Genomic DNA, 17835 nt, shown 5'->3' with positions numbered 1-17835 from the left:
CCCACATCACAGAAATGAACACAGTAGAATACAAAGATGTAAGTTTTCTTCTCTAAAATTGTATCTTCTTGATGGGGAGATAAATCACGCACAAGAATGACAAGCACAGATAAATAAAGTGACAGTACTTGGCATGGTCCAGTTAAAAAAGGATTTTGGAAAGCCAAAAGCAAAAGGAATATTCATTTTTAGAAATCAGAAGAAAAACATCATAGAAGAAATGGACTTAGAGTTTTACAAGGGGAAACATGAAGGGTTCAATCTAAGAAACAGGATGTGTTTTCTGGGATATAAAGGTGACACTAGAGAGAAGAGAGACTGGCATCCACCCTTTCCGCTAAAGGTTAGCTTTTCAATCGCTCATATGTACGCATCATATTATGTTAACTCCAGAATGCACTGACTTTGGTTAATCAGATTTTAATTCAATTTCTTATATAAAGACTTTCCATTCTAATCTCAGCTTCTTAAATATTCTATATCCTTGTTCTTTGCCAATATTCATATTTCTGTAATTCCTATGGCTAGAGTTAATCATTCTCAAGGGTTGTCTAACTCTGCAGGATCCTATAATCACATGCTCTTCATACAGAGTCCCGTGAGTGATATTTTGGTCCTCATCTTTTTTATCTTTCATAGCTTATTTCACTCTCAGATCCATACTGAGCAAGCCCCATTGTATCTCTATTAAATATACACAAGAAATGACAGAAGACTGGTGATATCACCAAAATATCCAAAGGAAGATGACTTGCAGAATTTATGGTTTTGAAAATATAATGATGTTACAGATGAAGATTCCACTTTAGATATAAAATTCCTAAACCCCCAGGCTATCACTATGGGTTGCAGAAATGATCCCCTAACAAAATTTTCACAATTAAGACAGTACCATCCACTCTTCTGCTGAACAGAACTCTGAAATACAAGGCACATGTGTTTTCATGACTCTTTCCTTTAGCCTCCCCACTCACTTCCACTTTCCCTTTTCTCTTTCAGGACCAAACAGCCTTCTCTTTACAGATTTAAGGTTCTCCCTCTGTCACCTGTCATATAGAAAAGAGATTTAGATATATTTTATAATGAGATCTTAAGGGCTTAATATGCTACCCTCAGTGAATATTTTCATTCTGAAAGAGGACCATGGCAAAAGGGCAATGCTTTGCTCAAGGGAAAGCATTGCCATAAACTGAATTAGAGTCACGTGAGACGAAAGTTTTTTTTTTTTTTTTTTTTAGTGGGAGAGTTGTTTGAGGAGTTTTTGATGATCATAAAGTAGCAAATATCTTCTCAACACTTTATTCATTTTACACTTATGCAATTAGCTAGCATCTCTCTTCTAATGACTGGGTGGTAGTATTAACAGTATTAATAAAAATAACAGCTAATGCTTGAATGCTTATTGCTATTAATAGCTAATATTCATTGCACACTTATCTAAGCATTTTACATGTATTGTCATTTAATCTTCATCATTATTCCTAACTTAAAGGTGAAGATGCTGAGGCACAAAGACATTAAGAATGCACCCAAAGAGCTGGAATCAAATCCGGGAAGTATAAACAACTAGATCACGACTGCTAAAAATTAGTGACCACAGACTCACAGGGAAGAGTAGCCCATATACACCTAGACACACAGTGGTTGGTTTTTCCTAATGGTGACCTGGCTAAAGCCATGGGAGGTGTCCTTTTCTTCCTTCCAACCTCCTCCCACACCACGCCCAGGGGCTGCCTTCATCCTTTTTAGTTTCTCCATCTGTTCAACATGACACAAACACATTTTACCTGTTCTTCTTCCTACCTTCCTTTATTCCTCCCCCCAACCATCTCTGCGCTTGAAGAGAAAACAAATGAAGGTACTGATGTTCCCTTCCTGTGAGATTCCAGGTAAAAACTGGTTAATCTGATTAATCATTATTGCTGCTTTCATTGCAGCAACCACTTTAAACTGTTGTGCTAAAACATAACTGTTTTTTGTCTCATAAATGTCTGTGAAAAGTGTAAACAGTGCTTTCAGAGAGCAATTTATTTTGTAATCCAGTTTCACAGAATTTTAAAGCTAGGAAAGACCTTAGTGGTCACCTTGAACAGCCTCCTCACCACAGAGGTGATAAAACTAAGACCCAGGGAGTTCTTGTGACCTGGCTAAGGTTGTGCAACTAGCTTGCTCCAGGTACAGAACTCCAGGTATAGACTTTTCTGACTTCCCTCCAACTAATTCAAGTAAAAATGTAACAGGCATTTTTTTAATGTGTCAGGTACTGAGAATACAAAAGGAATCTAATGACTTTTCCACTCCATGTTTCTTGATTAGAGTCAAGTTGTAAACATTTTTATGGTGAGAGTATCCTCAGCTACTAAAAGAAACAGTGATGTCTTCACATTCGCAGAAAGAAAACTCTGAGAAGAGCTGCCTTTCTCTTTCTTTTAAGATAAAGTGGAGTTAGATTGTAACATGAACTATTGGAGCCAGCAAGAACCTCATGAAATATTTATCCATATATTCATAATATAACCCAAACCTCCTTGTTTTACCAGTGAAATAAAGAGGAATCATGGAGGTTACCTGGTGTTTTGCTTTTTTTTTACCATCACCTGCACCACTTACCTTCTTCTGGTTAGAAGTAAAACAAAATTTTCAAAAAGAGAGTATGAGATTCCAAAATGTTATGCTTCCAAATCACTGAGACTTTTTTACAATGTGCATCAGGGGAAGAAAGATGAATCAGAAGACAGATAGGCATGAGACACACTACATATCTTCCTTCTCTAGCAAGAACGTTTTTATGCTGGTAGAGAAAGGAAAGAAATGAAAAGACAGTACCAGTATCACTGAACCACTGGCCAAGCAAAAGGTAGGCATGACACTCTCCAGATGGATTTTGCTGGCAATTTTAAGAAGTTATGTGATCTTTTGACCCAAAACTGGACATTATCTTTGAGCTAGGAAAAATCTTAAGACAGCTGTAACTCCAAGATGAAGATTCAAGATGAAAACAAGATTTTCGGCACCCCTGGTTGATGCTGACACCCAAGGGTAATAATGTTACAATGACGATTTTCTTAAAGAACAAAAATCTGCAATGTGTCTAGTTCTTTTTGCCTTTTTTCTAGCCATGCAACTAGTCATAAATTTTGACATTGTTTCCTATATAACATGATCACTGCTTGCTTCTTCCTTGAAAACCATTTTTCATTATTCGCTGGTATTTGGAGATAAAATTTCAGTGTGTGGAATGTATGCCACTTAAATAGATTTGATGGTCCTCTGCCTATTAGAGATGCTCCAAAGTGGAAACATAACTGTTATTGAGGGGTTAAAGCCATTCTATAGTCATTTATCAGGCTTTGTAATATGCGAGAGAGCCTAAACTAAAACATGAATAATGTTTTTTAATATACTAAAGGCTGACTGCCTTAAGTTGTTTTTCTCCCTGCTTAAACCAAAGCACAATAGGAATAAGTGTTATTGCAATTCAAAATCCATCTCAAGTCAAGCGCCAACAATAAATTATGAATACTTTAAATAATGAAAATATGCATGTGAAATGTTAATATTTGTATGTCCATAAAGTAGTAAATATAAAGTCAAAGAAAACCCTCAGACCCCTCCTAAACTATGAATACACTGAAAAATAATTCAGTAATCAGGACGGAAAAAATTTCATAGTGTGGAAGTAGCTGTTAGGGAGAGATTACCAAGGACTGGCCTTATATTTATATAAATAATATGATTGCCTTTTTGATTATTTTATTCAACAATATCTATTGAATGTTATATGTCTAATATTTATTGAGTGCCAACTATGCACCAAGCATTCTACATATTGACTTCTTAAACCCTCATAACAAGTCTTTGAGGTAGATATTAGCTTGAAACATGCAAATTCCCATCTTTGTGGGTCAAAAGGGTCAAATATTAGCAAATACATAGAATCTGACTTTAATATTATTGTTTTCATTTTATGGGTGGCTCAGATAAATTAAGTAACACGTCCGGAGTTGGAATCTCAATCCTCACTCTTTTACAACCCCATTGTACCCAGCTTTATCTGAAGTAATTATGATGAAATTATCCCATAGCCCCTCAAACTACAAGTGTACTGCCCTCCCTCTTACTCAAACCAAAAGACCTGAATGGTTTCAGTGTCTTACCTTTAGGTTAAGGATTTGATTCTACTAGAATCTTTCTTTCTCTACATACCCACTACCCTTCTTTCATCAGCCTAATTGTACCTTCATTGTCACTGCATTTGCTGAACCAAAATTTGGAACATGTGATTAGAAATAAATGTGTATTTATGAGAATAAGGATATAAAATAATTGCAATTGATACTGTCATTCAAATCAGTGGGGGAAAGATTAAACTATTCAATAAATAGTATTGAAGTGGCCAGTTTTTAGAAGGAAAAAGTACAATTAATTCCCTTCTTCATGACATAATTACATAATTTTGACTTTTCAAATTGCTAAATCTGAGCAGCCAAGCTTAAAAGAGTATCTTTGGGACTTAGAGTAGAGAAGCGTTTCTTAGATAAGACACAAAATATCACCTAATTTTCAACAGACAATAAAAGATCTAATAAAGTTAAAAGACAAACTACTGTTTGGTAGAAAATATCTGTAACACATACAACTAAAGATTAAACATCAGAATACATAACAGAACTCCAAGAAATAGGTTAAAAGAAAAAAAAGACAATCTTAATAGAAATAGGAAATTCACATAAAAGAAAGGCAAATTACCAATAAATATATAAAAACATGCTATCTCATTAGAATTTGGTTAAGATATTAATATTAGGTAAATTATTAAGAAAGAGTTATCATCATACATACATGACCTGGGCTGGGTGTAGTGTCACGCCTGTAATCCCAGCACTTTGGGAGGCCGAGGCAGGTGGATGGCCTGAGGTCAGGAATTTGAGACCAGTCTGACCAACATGATGAAACCCTGATTCTACTAAAAAAAAACAGTACAGCACAGTGGCACACACCTGGAATCCCAGCAACCTGGGAGGCTGAGGCAGGAGAATTGCTTGAACTTGGGAGGCAGATGTTGCAGGTGAGCTGAGATTGCACCATTGTACTTCAGCCTGGGTGACAAGCATGAAACTCCGTCTCAAAAACAAACAAACATATGACCTGAACATCACCATGTAATTGTCTTTATGTGGCCACCACAATCTACTTGCAGCTCTCTGAGAGTAGTTTATATGTTTTGTTGCTATTATGGAACACCTGTGATTTTGTGTGATTCAAAATACTGTAGCACTTCTAGTGGTGAGCAGAGGCAATCAGAGGCACCAAGGCTGGGGCAGGGGTTGCCAAAGAGTACAACCAAGACACTCTCCTTTTCCGCAGAAACTGTACAGAAGTGTTTAATATTCGAGTTGTGTTGTATCTTGTGTCCCTGGCAGTTTTTCAGTGAAGCCACTAGACTCTGGAATCCAGGTCACCCTTCCCAGTATGGATTTGGCCAAAAGTTCAAATGGCTCACTAGAAAGAGAGGCCCGGCGAAAGAGGATTGTTTTGAACCAACATCAAAAAGATACCCTCCAGGCGTGGTTTGAAAAGAATCCCTATCCTGGTATAGCTGCCAGGGATCAACTGGCCAAAGAAATTGGCATTCCAGAGCCTAGAATTCAGGTTTGGTTTCAGAACCACAGATCGAGACAGAGACGACTGGGGTTAAAATGCTGCTTTGAGGAATATCAAACCCAGGGACAGACTAATCCTCAGTTTGGGACTCAAGCGAAAGAAGCTGGACGAATTCGAACATCTATCACAAGATCTCAAGTTAGTATCCTAGTTCAAGCCTTTGAGAAGAATCAGTTCCCTGGAATTGCTACCAGGGAAGAACTGGCTAAACAAACCGGCCTTCCAGAATCCAGAATTCAGATATGGTTTCAGAACCGAAGAGCTCAACATCCTGACTGGGGCAGAGGTGGACCCCTGAATTCCCTGGCAGCAGGCCCAAGCCGGAGACCTCACGTGACTGTGAAGCTGGAGCAAAGCCACCTGTGCGCTGCCCCACACAGCTCTGCTCCCGTTCCTCCTTCCAAGTTTTTCAGCAGCAAACAGTTCTTTGTACTGGCTTTTCTCCCATTCTACATGTCCTTGATTCCTTGGGATCCCTTTGGGGGCTGCATGAGCCGGGAACCAGGGGTTATGATGCTTCAGCCTACCCAGGTTTGCAGGGAGAGAGCTCTCACCCTCCTTTGACACTCAGAAGTCCTGCGTCGGTAGTACCAATTCTATGAGTGGGGCTGTCACATATGCAGATTCCTTTCTGACCCCCATACCAAGGAAGATACCAAGGTGACAAGGGGAACAAGCACACTGGCCTGGTAGTTCTGCCCTTTAAGAATCTGGCTCAGCCTCAGCCTGGTGACCCTAAATAGTAATGGCAGGGTCTGGGTCAGCAAGACACAGCTCTCTCTATGCAATGCTGGAATGAGTGTCTCCAGTCTCTTATTGCTGATGGGAACCTTGTAAAAGGACCTGCATATCCTGGACAAACTGAGACACCGGTGGCAGCGCAGGCCCTACCCCTTGAAAAGCCATCACACTACTTGACTGACCATACCAGCACTATGGATAAACTTGAAGCTTTTTAGGTTAACTCCTGTCTGCCACAGATTCTCAGGAAAAGAAGATATCATTTTTCTAAGCAGATGACAGTCCATGACCTGAATAACCTCTTAGTGAAGATTTTCAGATTCTGCTCCACATGCTGGGAAGCTCACCAACGCTTCAGATGTAGGAGGAGGATTATTGTTTTTTTTTTTTTTTTTGTGACCTCAATCCAGGCCTCCTTTCCTTGGATGCAAAATTAGTGTCATAGAAAAGAAAATGAACAACAAGCACATTGTGGTATTAGTGAAAGAAGCGCCTACCGTTTGGAAGCCCAAAGGGGAGTGTTTACTTTTTTATTTTTAATTGTAAAAATAAAATATTAAATTTACGATCTTGACAATTAAAAAAAAAGAAGTGTTTAATATTCATAGAAAAACTATCAAGCACTTCTTATGCACTAGGTATTTGCTAGATGCTGCATAGTATATCTGAGAGGCTTCTAAGAAAAATAAAAGACTTATCTAGATCTCGAAAGTAAATTGAGAGAGAGAATAATATAAATCCAGGGTTCCCAAACTCTAGCATGGATCAAAATCACCATGAGTACTTGTTAAAACACAAATTTCTGGGTTCAACTCAGAGCTTCTGATTCAGTAGATCAGAAGTTGGGGCCCAATCATTTGCATTTTTATCAAATTCCCAAAATAGCTCATGCTGGTGATCCAGCAATCATACGTTGAGATGAACCACTGTAAACTGGAGAAGCAGAATGAGCAGTCTCACAGACTCACAGACGATGAACTCAGTAAAAGGAGTCTGGCCTGTCTGGAATGTAAACATGGCTATTAAGCTACTTGGTCCTCTGAAGGCAATCGACCTCAGTGCAACCTGTAGCACTCTCTTAGCTCTGATCCCACCGTCACCTACCACAACCCCAGCATCTGGCAGAGCCAGAGACAGCTGCCAACCGTCCATCCAAGTTAGAAGGCTTAAGCAAGTATCCAGCAGGAGTCACTACCTTACTTCCAATTTTCCTACAATCTGTCTCTATGGAGTTGCTTATTAAGGCCAACTGAGTCTATAGGCCTCTCTGCAAAAAGAAATTTTCCTTAAGGCATTCAAATGTTTCATTGCTTTATAAGACCTTGTAAGAACACTTATATTTATAATGCAGATTTAACAGTGTGCACAACTTTTTGCACAACTGTTTAAAATCTTGTTCCAAAGATTTGTAGAAATTAAATTTTCTAACTCATTCCCAGAAAATGCTAGCCTTTAATCTACAATGACATTCCCGGGTTCTCTGGTGATCCTGACTTCAAATGATACAAGGCATTTGTCTCACAATCTCTCACCAGCAATAGGCCTTCTTAGCATATCTAGGCCTCATTTTGGGTCGTTGATTCTAAAAAGTGAGAAGTCTGAGGTTTAATCAATATTTTCCAGATTGATTAATGAACCTTGAGCCACATGCTACAGCTGAGCTGAATGTTTATAAAGCACATTCAATGAGTAGTACTGCATTTTATCTTCTTTGTCTTATCATCAGGTAAATAAATAGAATCAATAAAGTGAACAGAGTAACTAATGAGCAGCCCTCATAATAGAGACTACATTACCTGATTCAGTTTGTTAAAAATATGAAGATTTTAAACCATCAAAAAAGAGCCTCGATCCTTATGCCTCTCTCTCTCTCTCTTTCTCATCTACCTATTACCCACTCTATCAACAATAATTTTAACTCACACAGCTCAGCTTCAAATTTAGCAATCCAGTAGGACCAAACTAAAAAAGTTGTCATGTGTCAAAAAACAAATGGAATACCCAGGGCAATAAAATAAAAAGGAAAACAAGATGACGAAGCTTACGTTACTACAGGAAACAAAGAGAAATTGTCACAATGTATTTTATATGTCACAATAATAGTAAAACCTTCATGAACTCATTTAGACTCTTCCCCTTGCAAAGAGATATTAAAGCTTCTACATAAACATGGGAAAGAGTGCTAGAATTTCTTCTTTCTGTACTTGATGCCTCAAATGAAACCAAAGGACTTTTTGAAATTTAGAGATAGCCTCTAAATGCTTATAGCTGTTCACAGAATGCTACAGTGAAATAGAAAGAAGGAGGGCTTCAGTTTTCTGGGAATGTTCTTCTTACTTTTATTCATTTAGGATGTCTGCTTTTTAAAAAATGTAATCACTGACAACACAGAAAGCATCTAAAAATAAAATAACTCAATATTTTAAAAAAACGATACAGACGAATTTTAAATTTTCAGATCAGCAAAAATGACTCTTTAGGCTACTCACAAACCACCACTATAGCTAAGCATATAATTGTTTGTCCCAAGATATTTTCTCTTAATTTATTCTATTTATATGACCTACAATAAAGTTGAGTGCAAGCATAAAAGCAAATATGCAATTTGCATTGTTTACAATAAAGTGTCAATAATTTAGAAGCAACTAAATTAGACTCCCATAAATTAACCAGGTTGGGACCGAAGTTTGTGTTCTCTCTAAAAAATAATTTACTAAGTAAATCAATACTGCAAACATGATGATTATAGGACATTTTTTGAGGACTTTATTATACTAACTATTTGAGGCAAATGATATTCCCAATGGCGATTTTTAATTAGTTTTTAGTTTTACAATTAAGCAAGGACCAAACTTCACCAGACCTGGATAGTTCTTATGCCTGTGTTTCCTTCAATTCCTCCGTATCTCAAGAAATTTCTGAATTACAGATGAAACCCCCATAACACATCTGTGCCTACCCTACCCCTCCCCATTTCACCCTGTGCTTACCCCCAAGTGCAACTCAACACAAGAGCTCTAGCTCTTGTTCCACGGCAATCAGAAAACTCTGAATTCAAAAATAGAACGAGACAAGTAAGAAGTCAGACCCCAAGGCAGCCTGCCCTGTGGGGACGGTCAGTCTACACTGCCTGCTTTCTCTCCTAAAGCCTCTCTTAGCAAAATCTGTACTCATGCCCTCGGACTGCCATCCAAATTACCATAAAGCTCTCACAATTCCAAAAGGCAAATGTCTACAATTACGGTGTTCCAGGGCTACTCTCCCTCCAAAGGAGCTCTGAAGACTCTAAGGGGAAGCTTAGCTTGCCTCTGTCAGCTCCTGGCAGCTCCTGGTTCTCCTCGTTCTGTGGCAGTATCACCCTCATCTCTGCTCCCTCTTCACATCCTTTTGCTTTGTGCATTAGCAGAGTGCATTTCTGTTGACAAGGCAGTTCCACGTACATCATCCCCTTTGATGACCGTATTCTTCCATTTAAGCACTAATATTTTCATTTTATCGAATAAATAACTGAGCCCAGAATGGTCCAAGATTACATGGCTAGTTAGGAGGCGGTAGAAGGAGGTTCAAGTCTTCCAAGTTCAAATCCAATGATATTTCCACCACACCAAGCTACTCCTTGCTTCCTTCACAGATCTTCTTAACAAAGAAAAAAAATCAGTACACCCCTGGGGTGGCTTTTCAACAGGTTTTCTTACTAACCCCAGCAGTCATTCTCAGCCCCAGCTATAAATCTGAATCTCCTGGACCTGGGACCCAGGCCCGTATGTATTTAACAAGCTACCTAGGTGATTCCACCCAAGTGCAGCCAGAGTTGAGAACACTGGGATGAGGGATTTTAGATCCTTATCTTCCAGTTTCTCTCTCTCTCTCTCTCTCACACACACACAATGGTTTTTTTGTTATTATCCTCTTCTGAAAGCAAAAGTAACAATCACAACCATATCTCTTATACAAGAAAATAATACACTATGTTTAACCTATTGTGACAATAGGGGTGCTAATGCAATGCTGAATGTTCTGTGTACTGCTGGTCAGAATTCCTGAACACTCCTCAGGGCATCCTCACTGCTATAAATATGTAGGCTCTAGGGTCCAATTCTGTGATGGAGAGAAAAAGCCTAGTGCTTTGTTAAAGAAATAATAGACAAATGTGTGTGTCTTCCATGCTCCCTGCCATTTAGTTACTTTCCCTGACTCAATCACTTTTTTAATATCTGTAGTATTAGGACCTTTTACTCGAAACGGTACCAGTCATTTATGTATTGGCCAGGCTGTGCTTGTGATATAACTATTCCTTCAACCCACAACAAACCAAGAGGGCTTGATAGAGTTCATTATTGGCTTCAGATGGCAGAGGAGGTCTGGGACTGGCTGCTGCTGAGGTGACCCTCAACAGACATCCTGCCGATAGAACTCTAAAGACCCCAGGAAGGGCAGAAATCACATGCCACGCCCACACACAAGAAGTCCAGAGAAACCGTACATCCCTGTCCTTATCTTCTGTTGGAACACAGGCTCCTTCTCCCTTTGTGCTGATCACGTCAGCCCTGTTGCAGCTGAAAGTTCTCTTGGCAGGGCAAAGAGCTGGGTTAAGAGGTCCAAGCATTCCAGGAGGAAATGCCAAACGTTCATGCATATGCCAGTGTGGGTTCACACTCATGGCAAACCACAATGCCATTTTTGGATCAACTTTGTTTTTTAAAATCAGAGTTTTTATTGTAGGAAAAGTAGGCAAGTAATTTTTTAGTGCTATGTCATGACTGTCTAATTAGTATTTTGCAGGAGTTTTAAACGCAAATATTTGGGTTGTTGTTCCATTGTACACTCTTCACTGAGTTAGTCTTCCAACTCAGACTCGGAAAAGATGGCATATGAAGAATTTTGCAATTAAAACTTCAGCATCAGGGTAGGTGATGGTGTGGTAGAAGGAATGGGGAGACTACATATTCAAGCCCTAATCAACTTATTTCCTTATTGATCAGGTAGGTTTTAGGTAACGTAAGTTACCAGAGAAGTGTTACCTGAACCACATCTGAGAAGGTGGAGAAGTCCAGGTTGTCTTGCCAGGGAAATACAATTTAATCTTAGCTTTTAGGGATCAGTTGAGGATAACTAGTGGCTTGAGGGCCTGGCTGTTTCAGTCAATGAGAGAGCATGGCCTGCTCAGATCTCCAGACACCTCTACTGTTCCTTGCCTCCATGACATACTGCTTTCCATTCCAGGAATGCCCTCTCTCCACTGATCTGCTTAGCAAGCTGCTATTCATTCTTCAAGAGCTTGTTTTCCTCTGTGACATCTCCCTAAGTTAACTACTCTCTCATGAGTATTTTTCTGGACACATCTATTCCTGCCACTCCACCTATCCCATTACATTGTAATTGCTGGTTGACACATTTGTCTTCCTTACTAGAAGGAAAGGAATTCTAATTCATTTGAGAGTGGAGATGGTTTGGAAAGGGTACTCTCTAAATTACCAAATAATATGTGCTTATTTTCATAAATTGAATATCAAAATGGCAAAAAGTTAGTAGTCTCTCCATATCCTCCTTCAGTTGTAACCCTCTCCCTTGATAATCAATGTGTATACTTTATCTCTATTCTCATAATGAAATATATGAAAGGGGTTTTCCCAAAATATGGTATCTTACTCTCTGCATTACTCAATAACTCATTTTTCACCTAACATTATATCACAGACATCTTTCAAAGTCAACAAATTTGATTTAAATTATTTCTTAAAACTATGAAGTATAAAGTTAGGAGATAAAAATAAAAACAGAACAATTGATAGAGATACATCACAAATTTGTCTTCGTGCTTTCCAGCAAACAATCCAAAAAGGATAACAAATAATTTTACCATGTCCATAATTTAAAAATAAAAGCAATCCAGTTGCACCAAAAGCAAATTTTCTTCAGATTAGTTCTGAAGAAAAATGTATGTTGTGCTCCTCATAAAACAAGTTTAACTACAATGAGCAAATTATTTTAAAATGTCCTTATAGTAAATATTAGCATCAGTTTCCCGGGTGGATTGTCAATGTCCATCAAAACCGTAATATCTCATAACTAGCAAAACACCTTAGAGTAGTTCAGTTCCAATTTCATTGGAAGGAAAAAAGGCCTAAGGGCCAAGTGGTCTGCTCCTAAGTGAATGGAAATGAGAACAGCTATAATAGAGTTTCATGACCTGACGTCCACAGTCATCCATCCCTCTGCAGAAAAATATACGTATACATATAAATTGAACACAAAATTCAATTATGTTTGTGCAGATCTGAATTTTTCAGGGAACAATACTTATTTAGATTTATCCAATTCTCAGAGGTCTGTGACTAAAAAAAGTTTTTTCAAAAAGATTTGGAGCCACTAATGTGGAAGAGCACACGGCCTGTATACCTTCCCATAAATTCTCTATAAGTTTTATTTCTTTCAAAGAAGATTTTGACAGTCATTTGTTCACCTATGTAGCCTTAGTCCCCAGCATAGATCCTGGTACATGTAGGGGTTAGGGACTGAATGTTTGTGTGTTCTCCAAAAATTACATGTTAAAATCCTAACCCCCAATGTGATAGTATTAGGAGGTGGGGTCTTTGGGAGGTAATTAGGTCATGATGGTAGAGCCCTCATTATTAGGCTTATTGGAAAAACACAAGAGGGATAATTTCTCTCTTGGTCATGTGAGAACACAATGAGAAGACAAATGTCTGCAACCATGAAGCAGGCCCTCACCAGACACCTGATAGACAGGCACCTTGATCTTGGATTTACTAGCCTCCAGAACTGCAAGAAATAAATGTTTGTTGGTTAAGCCTCTCACTCAGTATTCTGTTAAAAACAGCCTGAACTGATCAAGACAATAGACTTGCAACAAATTTGTGTTGGGTAAGTGAAAGTTGAGCAGGAGAGTGCACACGTTCTCAATAGCTGAGGGGACCTGAATGTTATGGCATTCTCTGTGGCTGTTAACAGTCACCTGACCGGAGGAAAGTTGAGGATGCCACAGGGAAATGGTACAGAATAGAAGATAAATGAGAAAGTGACCAACCGCAAGGCCAAAACTTTCCCCAGGAAGTAATTTGTAAATACCTCCAGTGCTTACATAAGTAAATGATCGGGGTCTCAAAGTTTCTCACCATAGATGGAGATTACCATAATTTTAGTAGCTTTTATATCACTTGCCTATAGAAGTATGTTAGCCTATCAAATTACGTATGTGTGTTCAATGGCAGTGGTTGGCAGTATTGATATACATTTTTCTCTGAAATGGACTGATCACTCATTTAGCTGTCATCTCGCATCTGCCACTGAAAGAAAGAAGACAAACTGACTGTATTTTTCAAACTCAAGCAGAGTTGTTTATTTTGTTAAGCACAACATATTCATCTCTGTTAGTTTTCATACAGCAGCAAGAGAGTCAAGCCATCCGGATGTAAAACTAATTAATGGAAATAACCTTTGGATTACTAAACTGGCAGTCTGACACTGCTGATTAGATTATCACGGGAATAGTGAGTTGTGAAAAATATTACTAAAATAGATCCAGATTTTTATTTTATTATAGGAAAGGGATTTCAGCAACTTTCTAATCAAGAATTCTTTGTTGTTATTTGGCATGAGGGTAGTTGCAGTATTTTTCACTTTTTTTTATTCTAATATTATGTAAACATAGCCCAAGATACATTATTTTTGGTGTGGGTTCTGCTCAGAGAAGAGAAGTAACTCTGAATAAATTACTCACAAATTCTCTAGGGAGTGAGAAGGACGACATTTTGAAAGGCTTTTTTTGAGGCAATAGAGAAAAAAGAAAAGAAAATTTAAAAAGGAAAAGAAAATGACTATCCCAAAATAACCTATATCTTTTCAGGAATATAAACACCTTCATGCTAATGTAGCTGGAGAAAAATCTCATACAGTTCTGATCCAAAAACAAATGAATCTAAAAACTATCCTTAAAATATTAATTCTCTCCTCTGTCATGAGTTTTTTCCTTCACCTTTCTTCCTTCTAAATGAAATGTGGGCAATTCAAGGTTCTTTTCTTGGCATCAGAAAGCAGCTCTAAAGGAGCACCATACTGATTTCTCTCTAAAGATTAGAAATCTCTGCTACTCAAAAGCTGTTAAATATGTTTACCTGAGAAACACAGGGATTGGGGTCTATTTTATCCTCTCCATTTAAAACTACCAAAAAGACAGACTAAAAATTGACTCACTGATGAAGACCATTTCAACATACACTGCTCAGTCATACCTATCCCTTTCAAACACTTTTTAATTTTTTAAATTCCTCTTGTTCTATCCTTTCACAAGAAATTATGATGCACAAAACTATTATATAGGAGATTCTCATGGAAAAAAAAAGTTTGAGGACAAATATCTTATACATTCTAAAAATGACTAGTCAAGTCTGTTATTACACAGTTAGCTTCTGAAACACCTTCATTCATTCAAGGACAGAGCTACTGGAAATTCAGTGTAATATTCTTTTTGATACATTAGTAAACATCCTAGAACCAAGTAGAGCCAAAGACTTATTCCTGGAGAGTTAATTGTGCAGGCAATGTTCTTGGCATAGAGAAATAAAATTTATGGAAATTGCTGCTGTCAATGTGAATCATAAACACAGGATCCAACCCTATAGCTGCACAACTCATCTCACCTTACCCTCAAACCTGTCTCATCCTATCTTTATTTAAAATTTCAACACTTTTTATCACGTGTTTTTGGTATTAATTTTGATTTCTAAAAATATTGCATTGAAATATTATCTTCACTGCTGAAATTTTTTGCATATTTTTAAGTCATGTGACCTAATCTCCCAGTGCCATCCCTAACTATGACTTCCCCAGGGGTAGTCCTAAATTCCTCTGCCAGAAGGAAGGATTATATTTAATTTTGATGGCTCTTTAAATTAAAACATCTTCTATTATATTTTTCTTCCTATAACTTTCAATTCATATCCATGGTATTTACTTAGATAAAGTAAGTAAAAAAAAGAAAAAAAACCCACACTAGTCCCATTTAACAATAACCACCGTTAGTAACTTACTGTCCATACAGTAAGTACGGTACTTGCCATAACTTTCTCTATTTGTGAAACATATGTTTGTGTCAGTAAGGTACACAGATGATAGATAGATGATTAAATACTTATAAGATATGACTATATAACAATCTTTCAGTTTGGCCATGTTTTAAAAGAAATAACATCATTTCATTTTTTATAAATTAGTATATTTATTTTTCTAAATATAGTCTCTGTTAGTATAGATAACTTCAATATCTATACACATTGGCCCTTTTGTCTCTCTCTCGCTCTCTTGCTGTAGCTCTCATTCCCTCATCTTCTACCTCTAGCTATCTATCTACCTTTAACCTATCAGTGGGTTAGAGTTATTATTCTCATTAATATCCCCATCAATTTATCATAGCTGATAACATTATGGATTTGATATTGGACAGCCCAGGTCTGAATTCTAGATATGTGTCTTTGGGCAAATTATATTAGTGCTTTAATCCTAAATGTTCATATATTTCAAATAAGTGTCAAAGAAAATCCCTATCCTCATAGGGCTGCTGCAAGAATTAAATAATCATTGTAAATGCTTACCATAGTGCCTGGTACTGAGTAAGCATCCAATGCATGTAAGTTATTAAAATTAAAATAAGAGATTCTTGTTCCAAGATGGCCAAATAGGAACAGCTCTGGTCTGCAGCTCCCAGCGTGATCGACACAGAAGACGGGTGATTTCTGCATTTCCAACTGAGCCCCCGCTGGTGACACCCAGGCAAACAGGTTCTGGAGTGGACCTCCAGCAAACCCCAACAGATCTGCAGCTGAGGGACCCGATTGTTAGAAGGAAAACTAACAAACAGAAAGGAATAGCATCAACATCAACAACAAGGACATCCACACAAAAACCCCATCTGTAGGTCACCAACATCAAAAACCAAAGGTAAATAAAAACCACAAAGATGGCGAGAAACCAGAGCAGAAGAGCCAAAAATTCTAAAAACCAGAGTGCCTTTTCTCCTCCAAAGAATCGCAGCTCCTCACAAGCAACAGAACAAAGCTGGATGGAGAATGACTTTGATGACTTGACAGAAGAAGGCTTCAGAAGGTTGGTAATAACAAACTTCTCCAAGCTAAAGGAGGATGTTCAAACCCATTGTAAGGAAGCTAAAAACCTTGAAAAAAGATTAGACGAATGGCTAACTAGAATAGTGTGGAAAAGACCTTAAATGACCTACTGGAGCTGTAAACCATGGCACAAGAACTATGTGATGCATGCACAAGCTTCAGTAGCCGATTCAATCAAGTGGAAGAAAGGGCATCAGTGATTGAATATCGAAAGAATGAAATAAAGTGAGAAGAGAAGTTTAGAGAAAAAAGAGTAAAAAGAAATGTACAAAGCCTCCAAGAAATATGGGACTATCTGAAAAGACCAAATCTACCTTTGATTGGTGTACCTGAAAGTGATGGGGAGAATGGAACCAAGCTGGAAAACACTCTTCAGGATATTATCCAGGAGAACTTCCCCAACCTAGCAAGACAGGCCAACACTGAAATCCAGGAAATAGAGAGAACACTACAAAGATACTCCTCGAGAAGAGCAACCCAAAGAAACATAATTGTCAAACTCATCAAGGTTGAAATGAAGGAAAAAATGTTAAGGGTAGCCTGAGAAAAAGGTCGGGTTACTCACAAAGGGAAACCCATCAGACTAACAGTGGATCTCTCAGCAGAAACTCTACAAGCAAGAAGAGAGGGGGGCCAATATTCAACATTCGAAAAGAATTTTCAACTCAGAATTTCATATACAGCCAAATGAGCTTCATAAGTGAAGGAGAAATAAAATCCTTTACAGATAAACAAATACTGAGAGATTTTGTCACCACCAGGCCTACCTTACAAGAGCTCCTGAAGGAAGCACTAAACATGAAAAGGAACAACTGGTACCAGTCACTACAAAAACATGCCAAATTGTAAAGACCATCGATGCTAGGAAGAAACTGCATCAACTAATGGGTAAAATAACCAGTTAACATCATAAAGATAGGATCAAATTCACACATAACCATATTAACCTTAAATGTAAATCAGCTAAATGCCCCAATTAAAAGACACAGACTTGCAAATTAGAAAAAGTCAAGACCCATCAGTGTGCTGTATTCAGGAGACCCATCTCACATGCAGAGACACACATAGGCTCAAAATAAAGGGATGGAGGAAGACCTAACAAGCAAATGGAAAGAAAATAAAAGCAGGGGTTGCAATCCTAGTCTCTGATAAAACAGACTTTAAGCCAACAAAGATCAAAAGAGACAAAGAAGGCCATTACATAATAGTAAAGGGATCAATTCAACAAGAAGAGCTAACTATCTTAAATATATATGCACCCAGTACAGGAGCACCCAGATTCATAAAG

At 37.9% G+C, this 17835-nt stretch overlaps 1 protein-coding gene across 1 annotated transcript; it reads left to right on the top strand.

The window, feature by feature from the left end:
* Positions 1 to 5472: 5472 nt before the first annotated feature.
* On the top strand, positions 5473 to 6623 carry LOC111524494 (double homeobox protein B-like). The gene is made up of 2 exons (XM_023189677.1): positions 5473 to 6195; positions 6429 to 6623. The coding sequence occupies exons 1-2, from the start codon at positions 5473 to 5475 to the stop codon at positions 6621 to 6623; spliced, it is 918 nt and encodes a 305-aa protein (XP_023045445.1).
* Positions 6624 to 17835: the final 11212 nt, after the last annotated feature.

The sequence above is a fragment of the Piliocolobus tephrosceles genome, chromosome 6 (genome assembly GCF_002776525.5).
Source record: "Piliocolobus tephrosceles isolate RC106 chromosome 6, ASM277652v3, whole genome shotgun sequence".
Classification (NCBI taxonomy): Eukaryota; Metazoa; Chordata; class Mammalia; order Primates; family Cercopithecidae; genus Piliocolobus; species Piliocolobus tephrosceles.
This window is presented reverse-complemented; position numbering and strand designations above follow the sequence as displayed.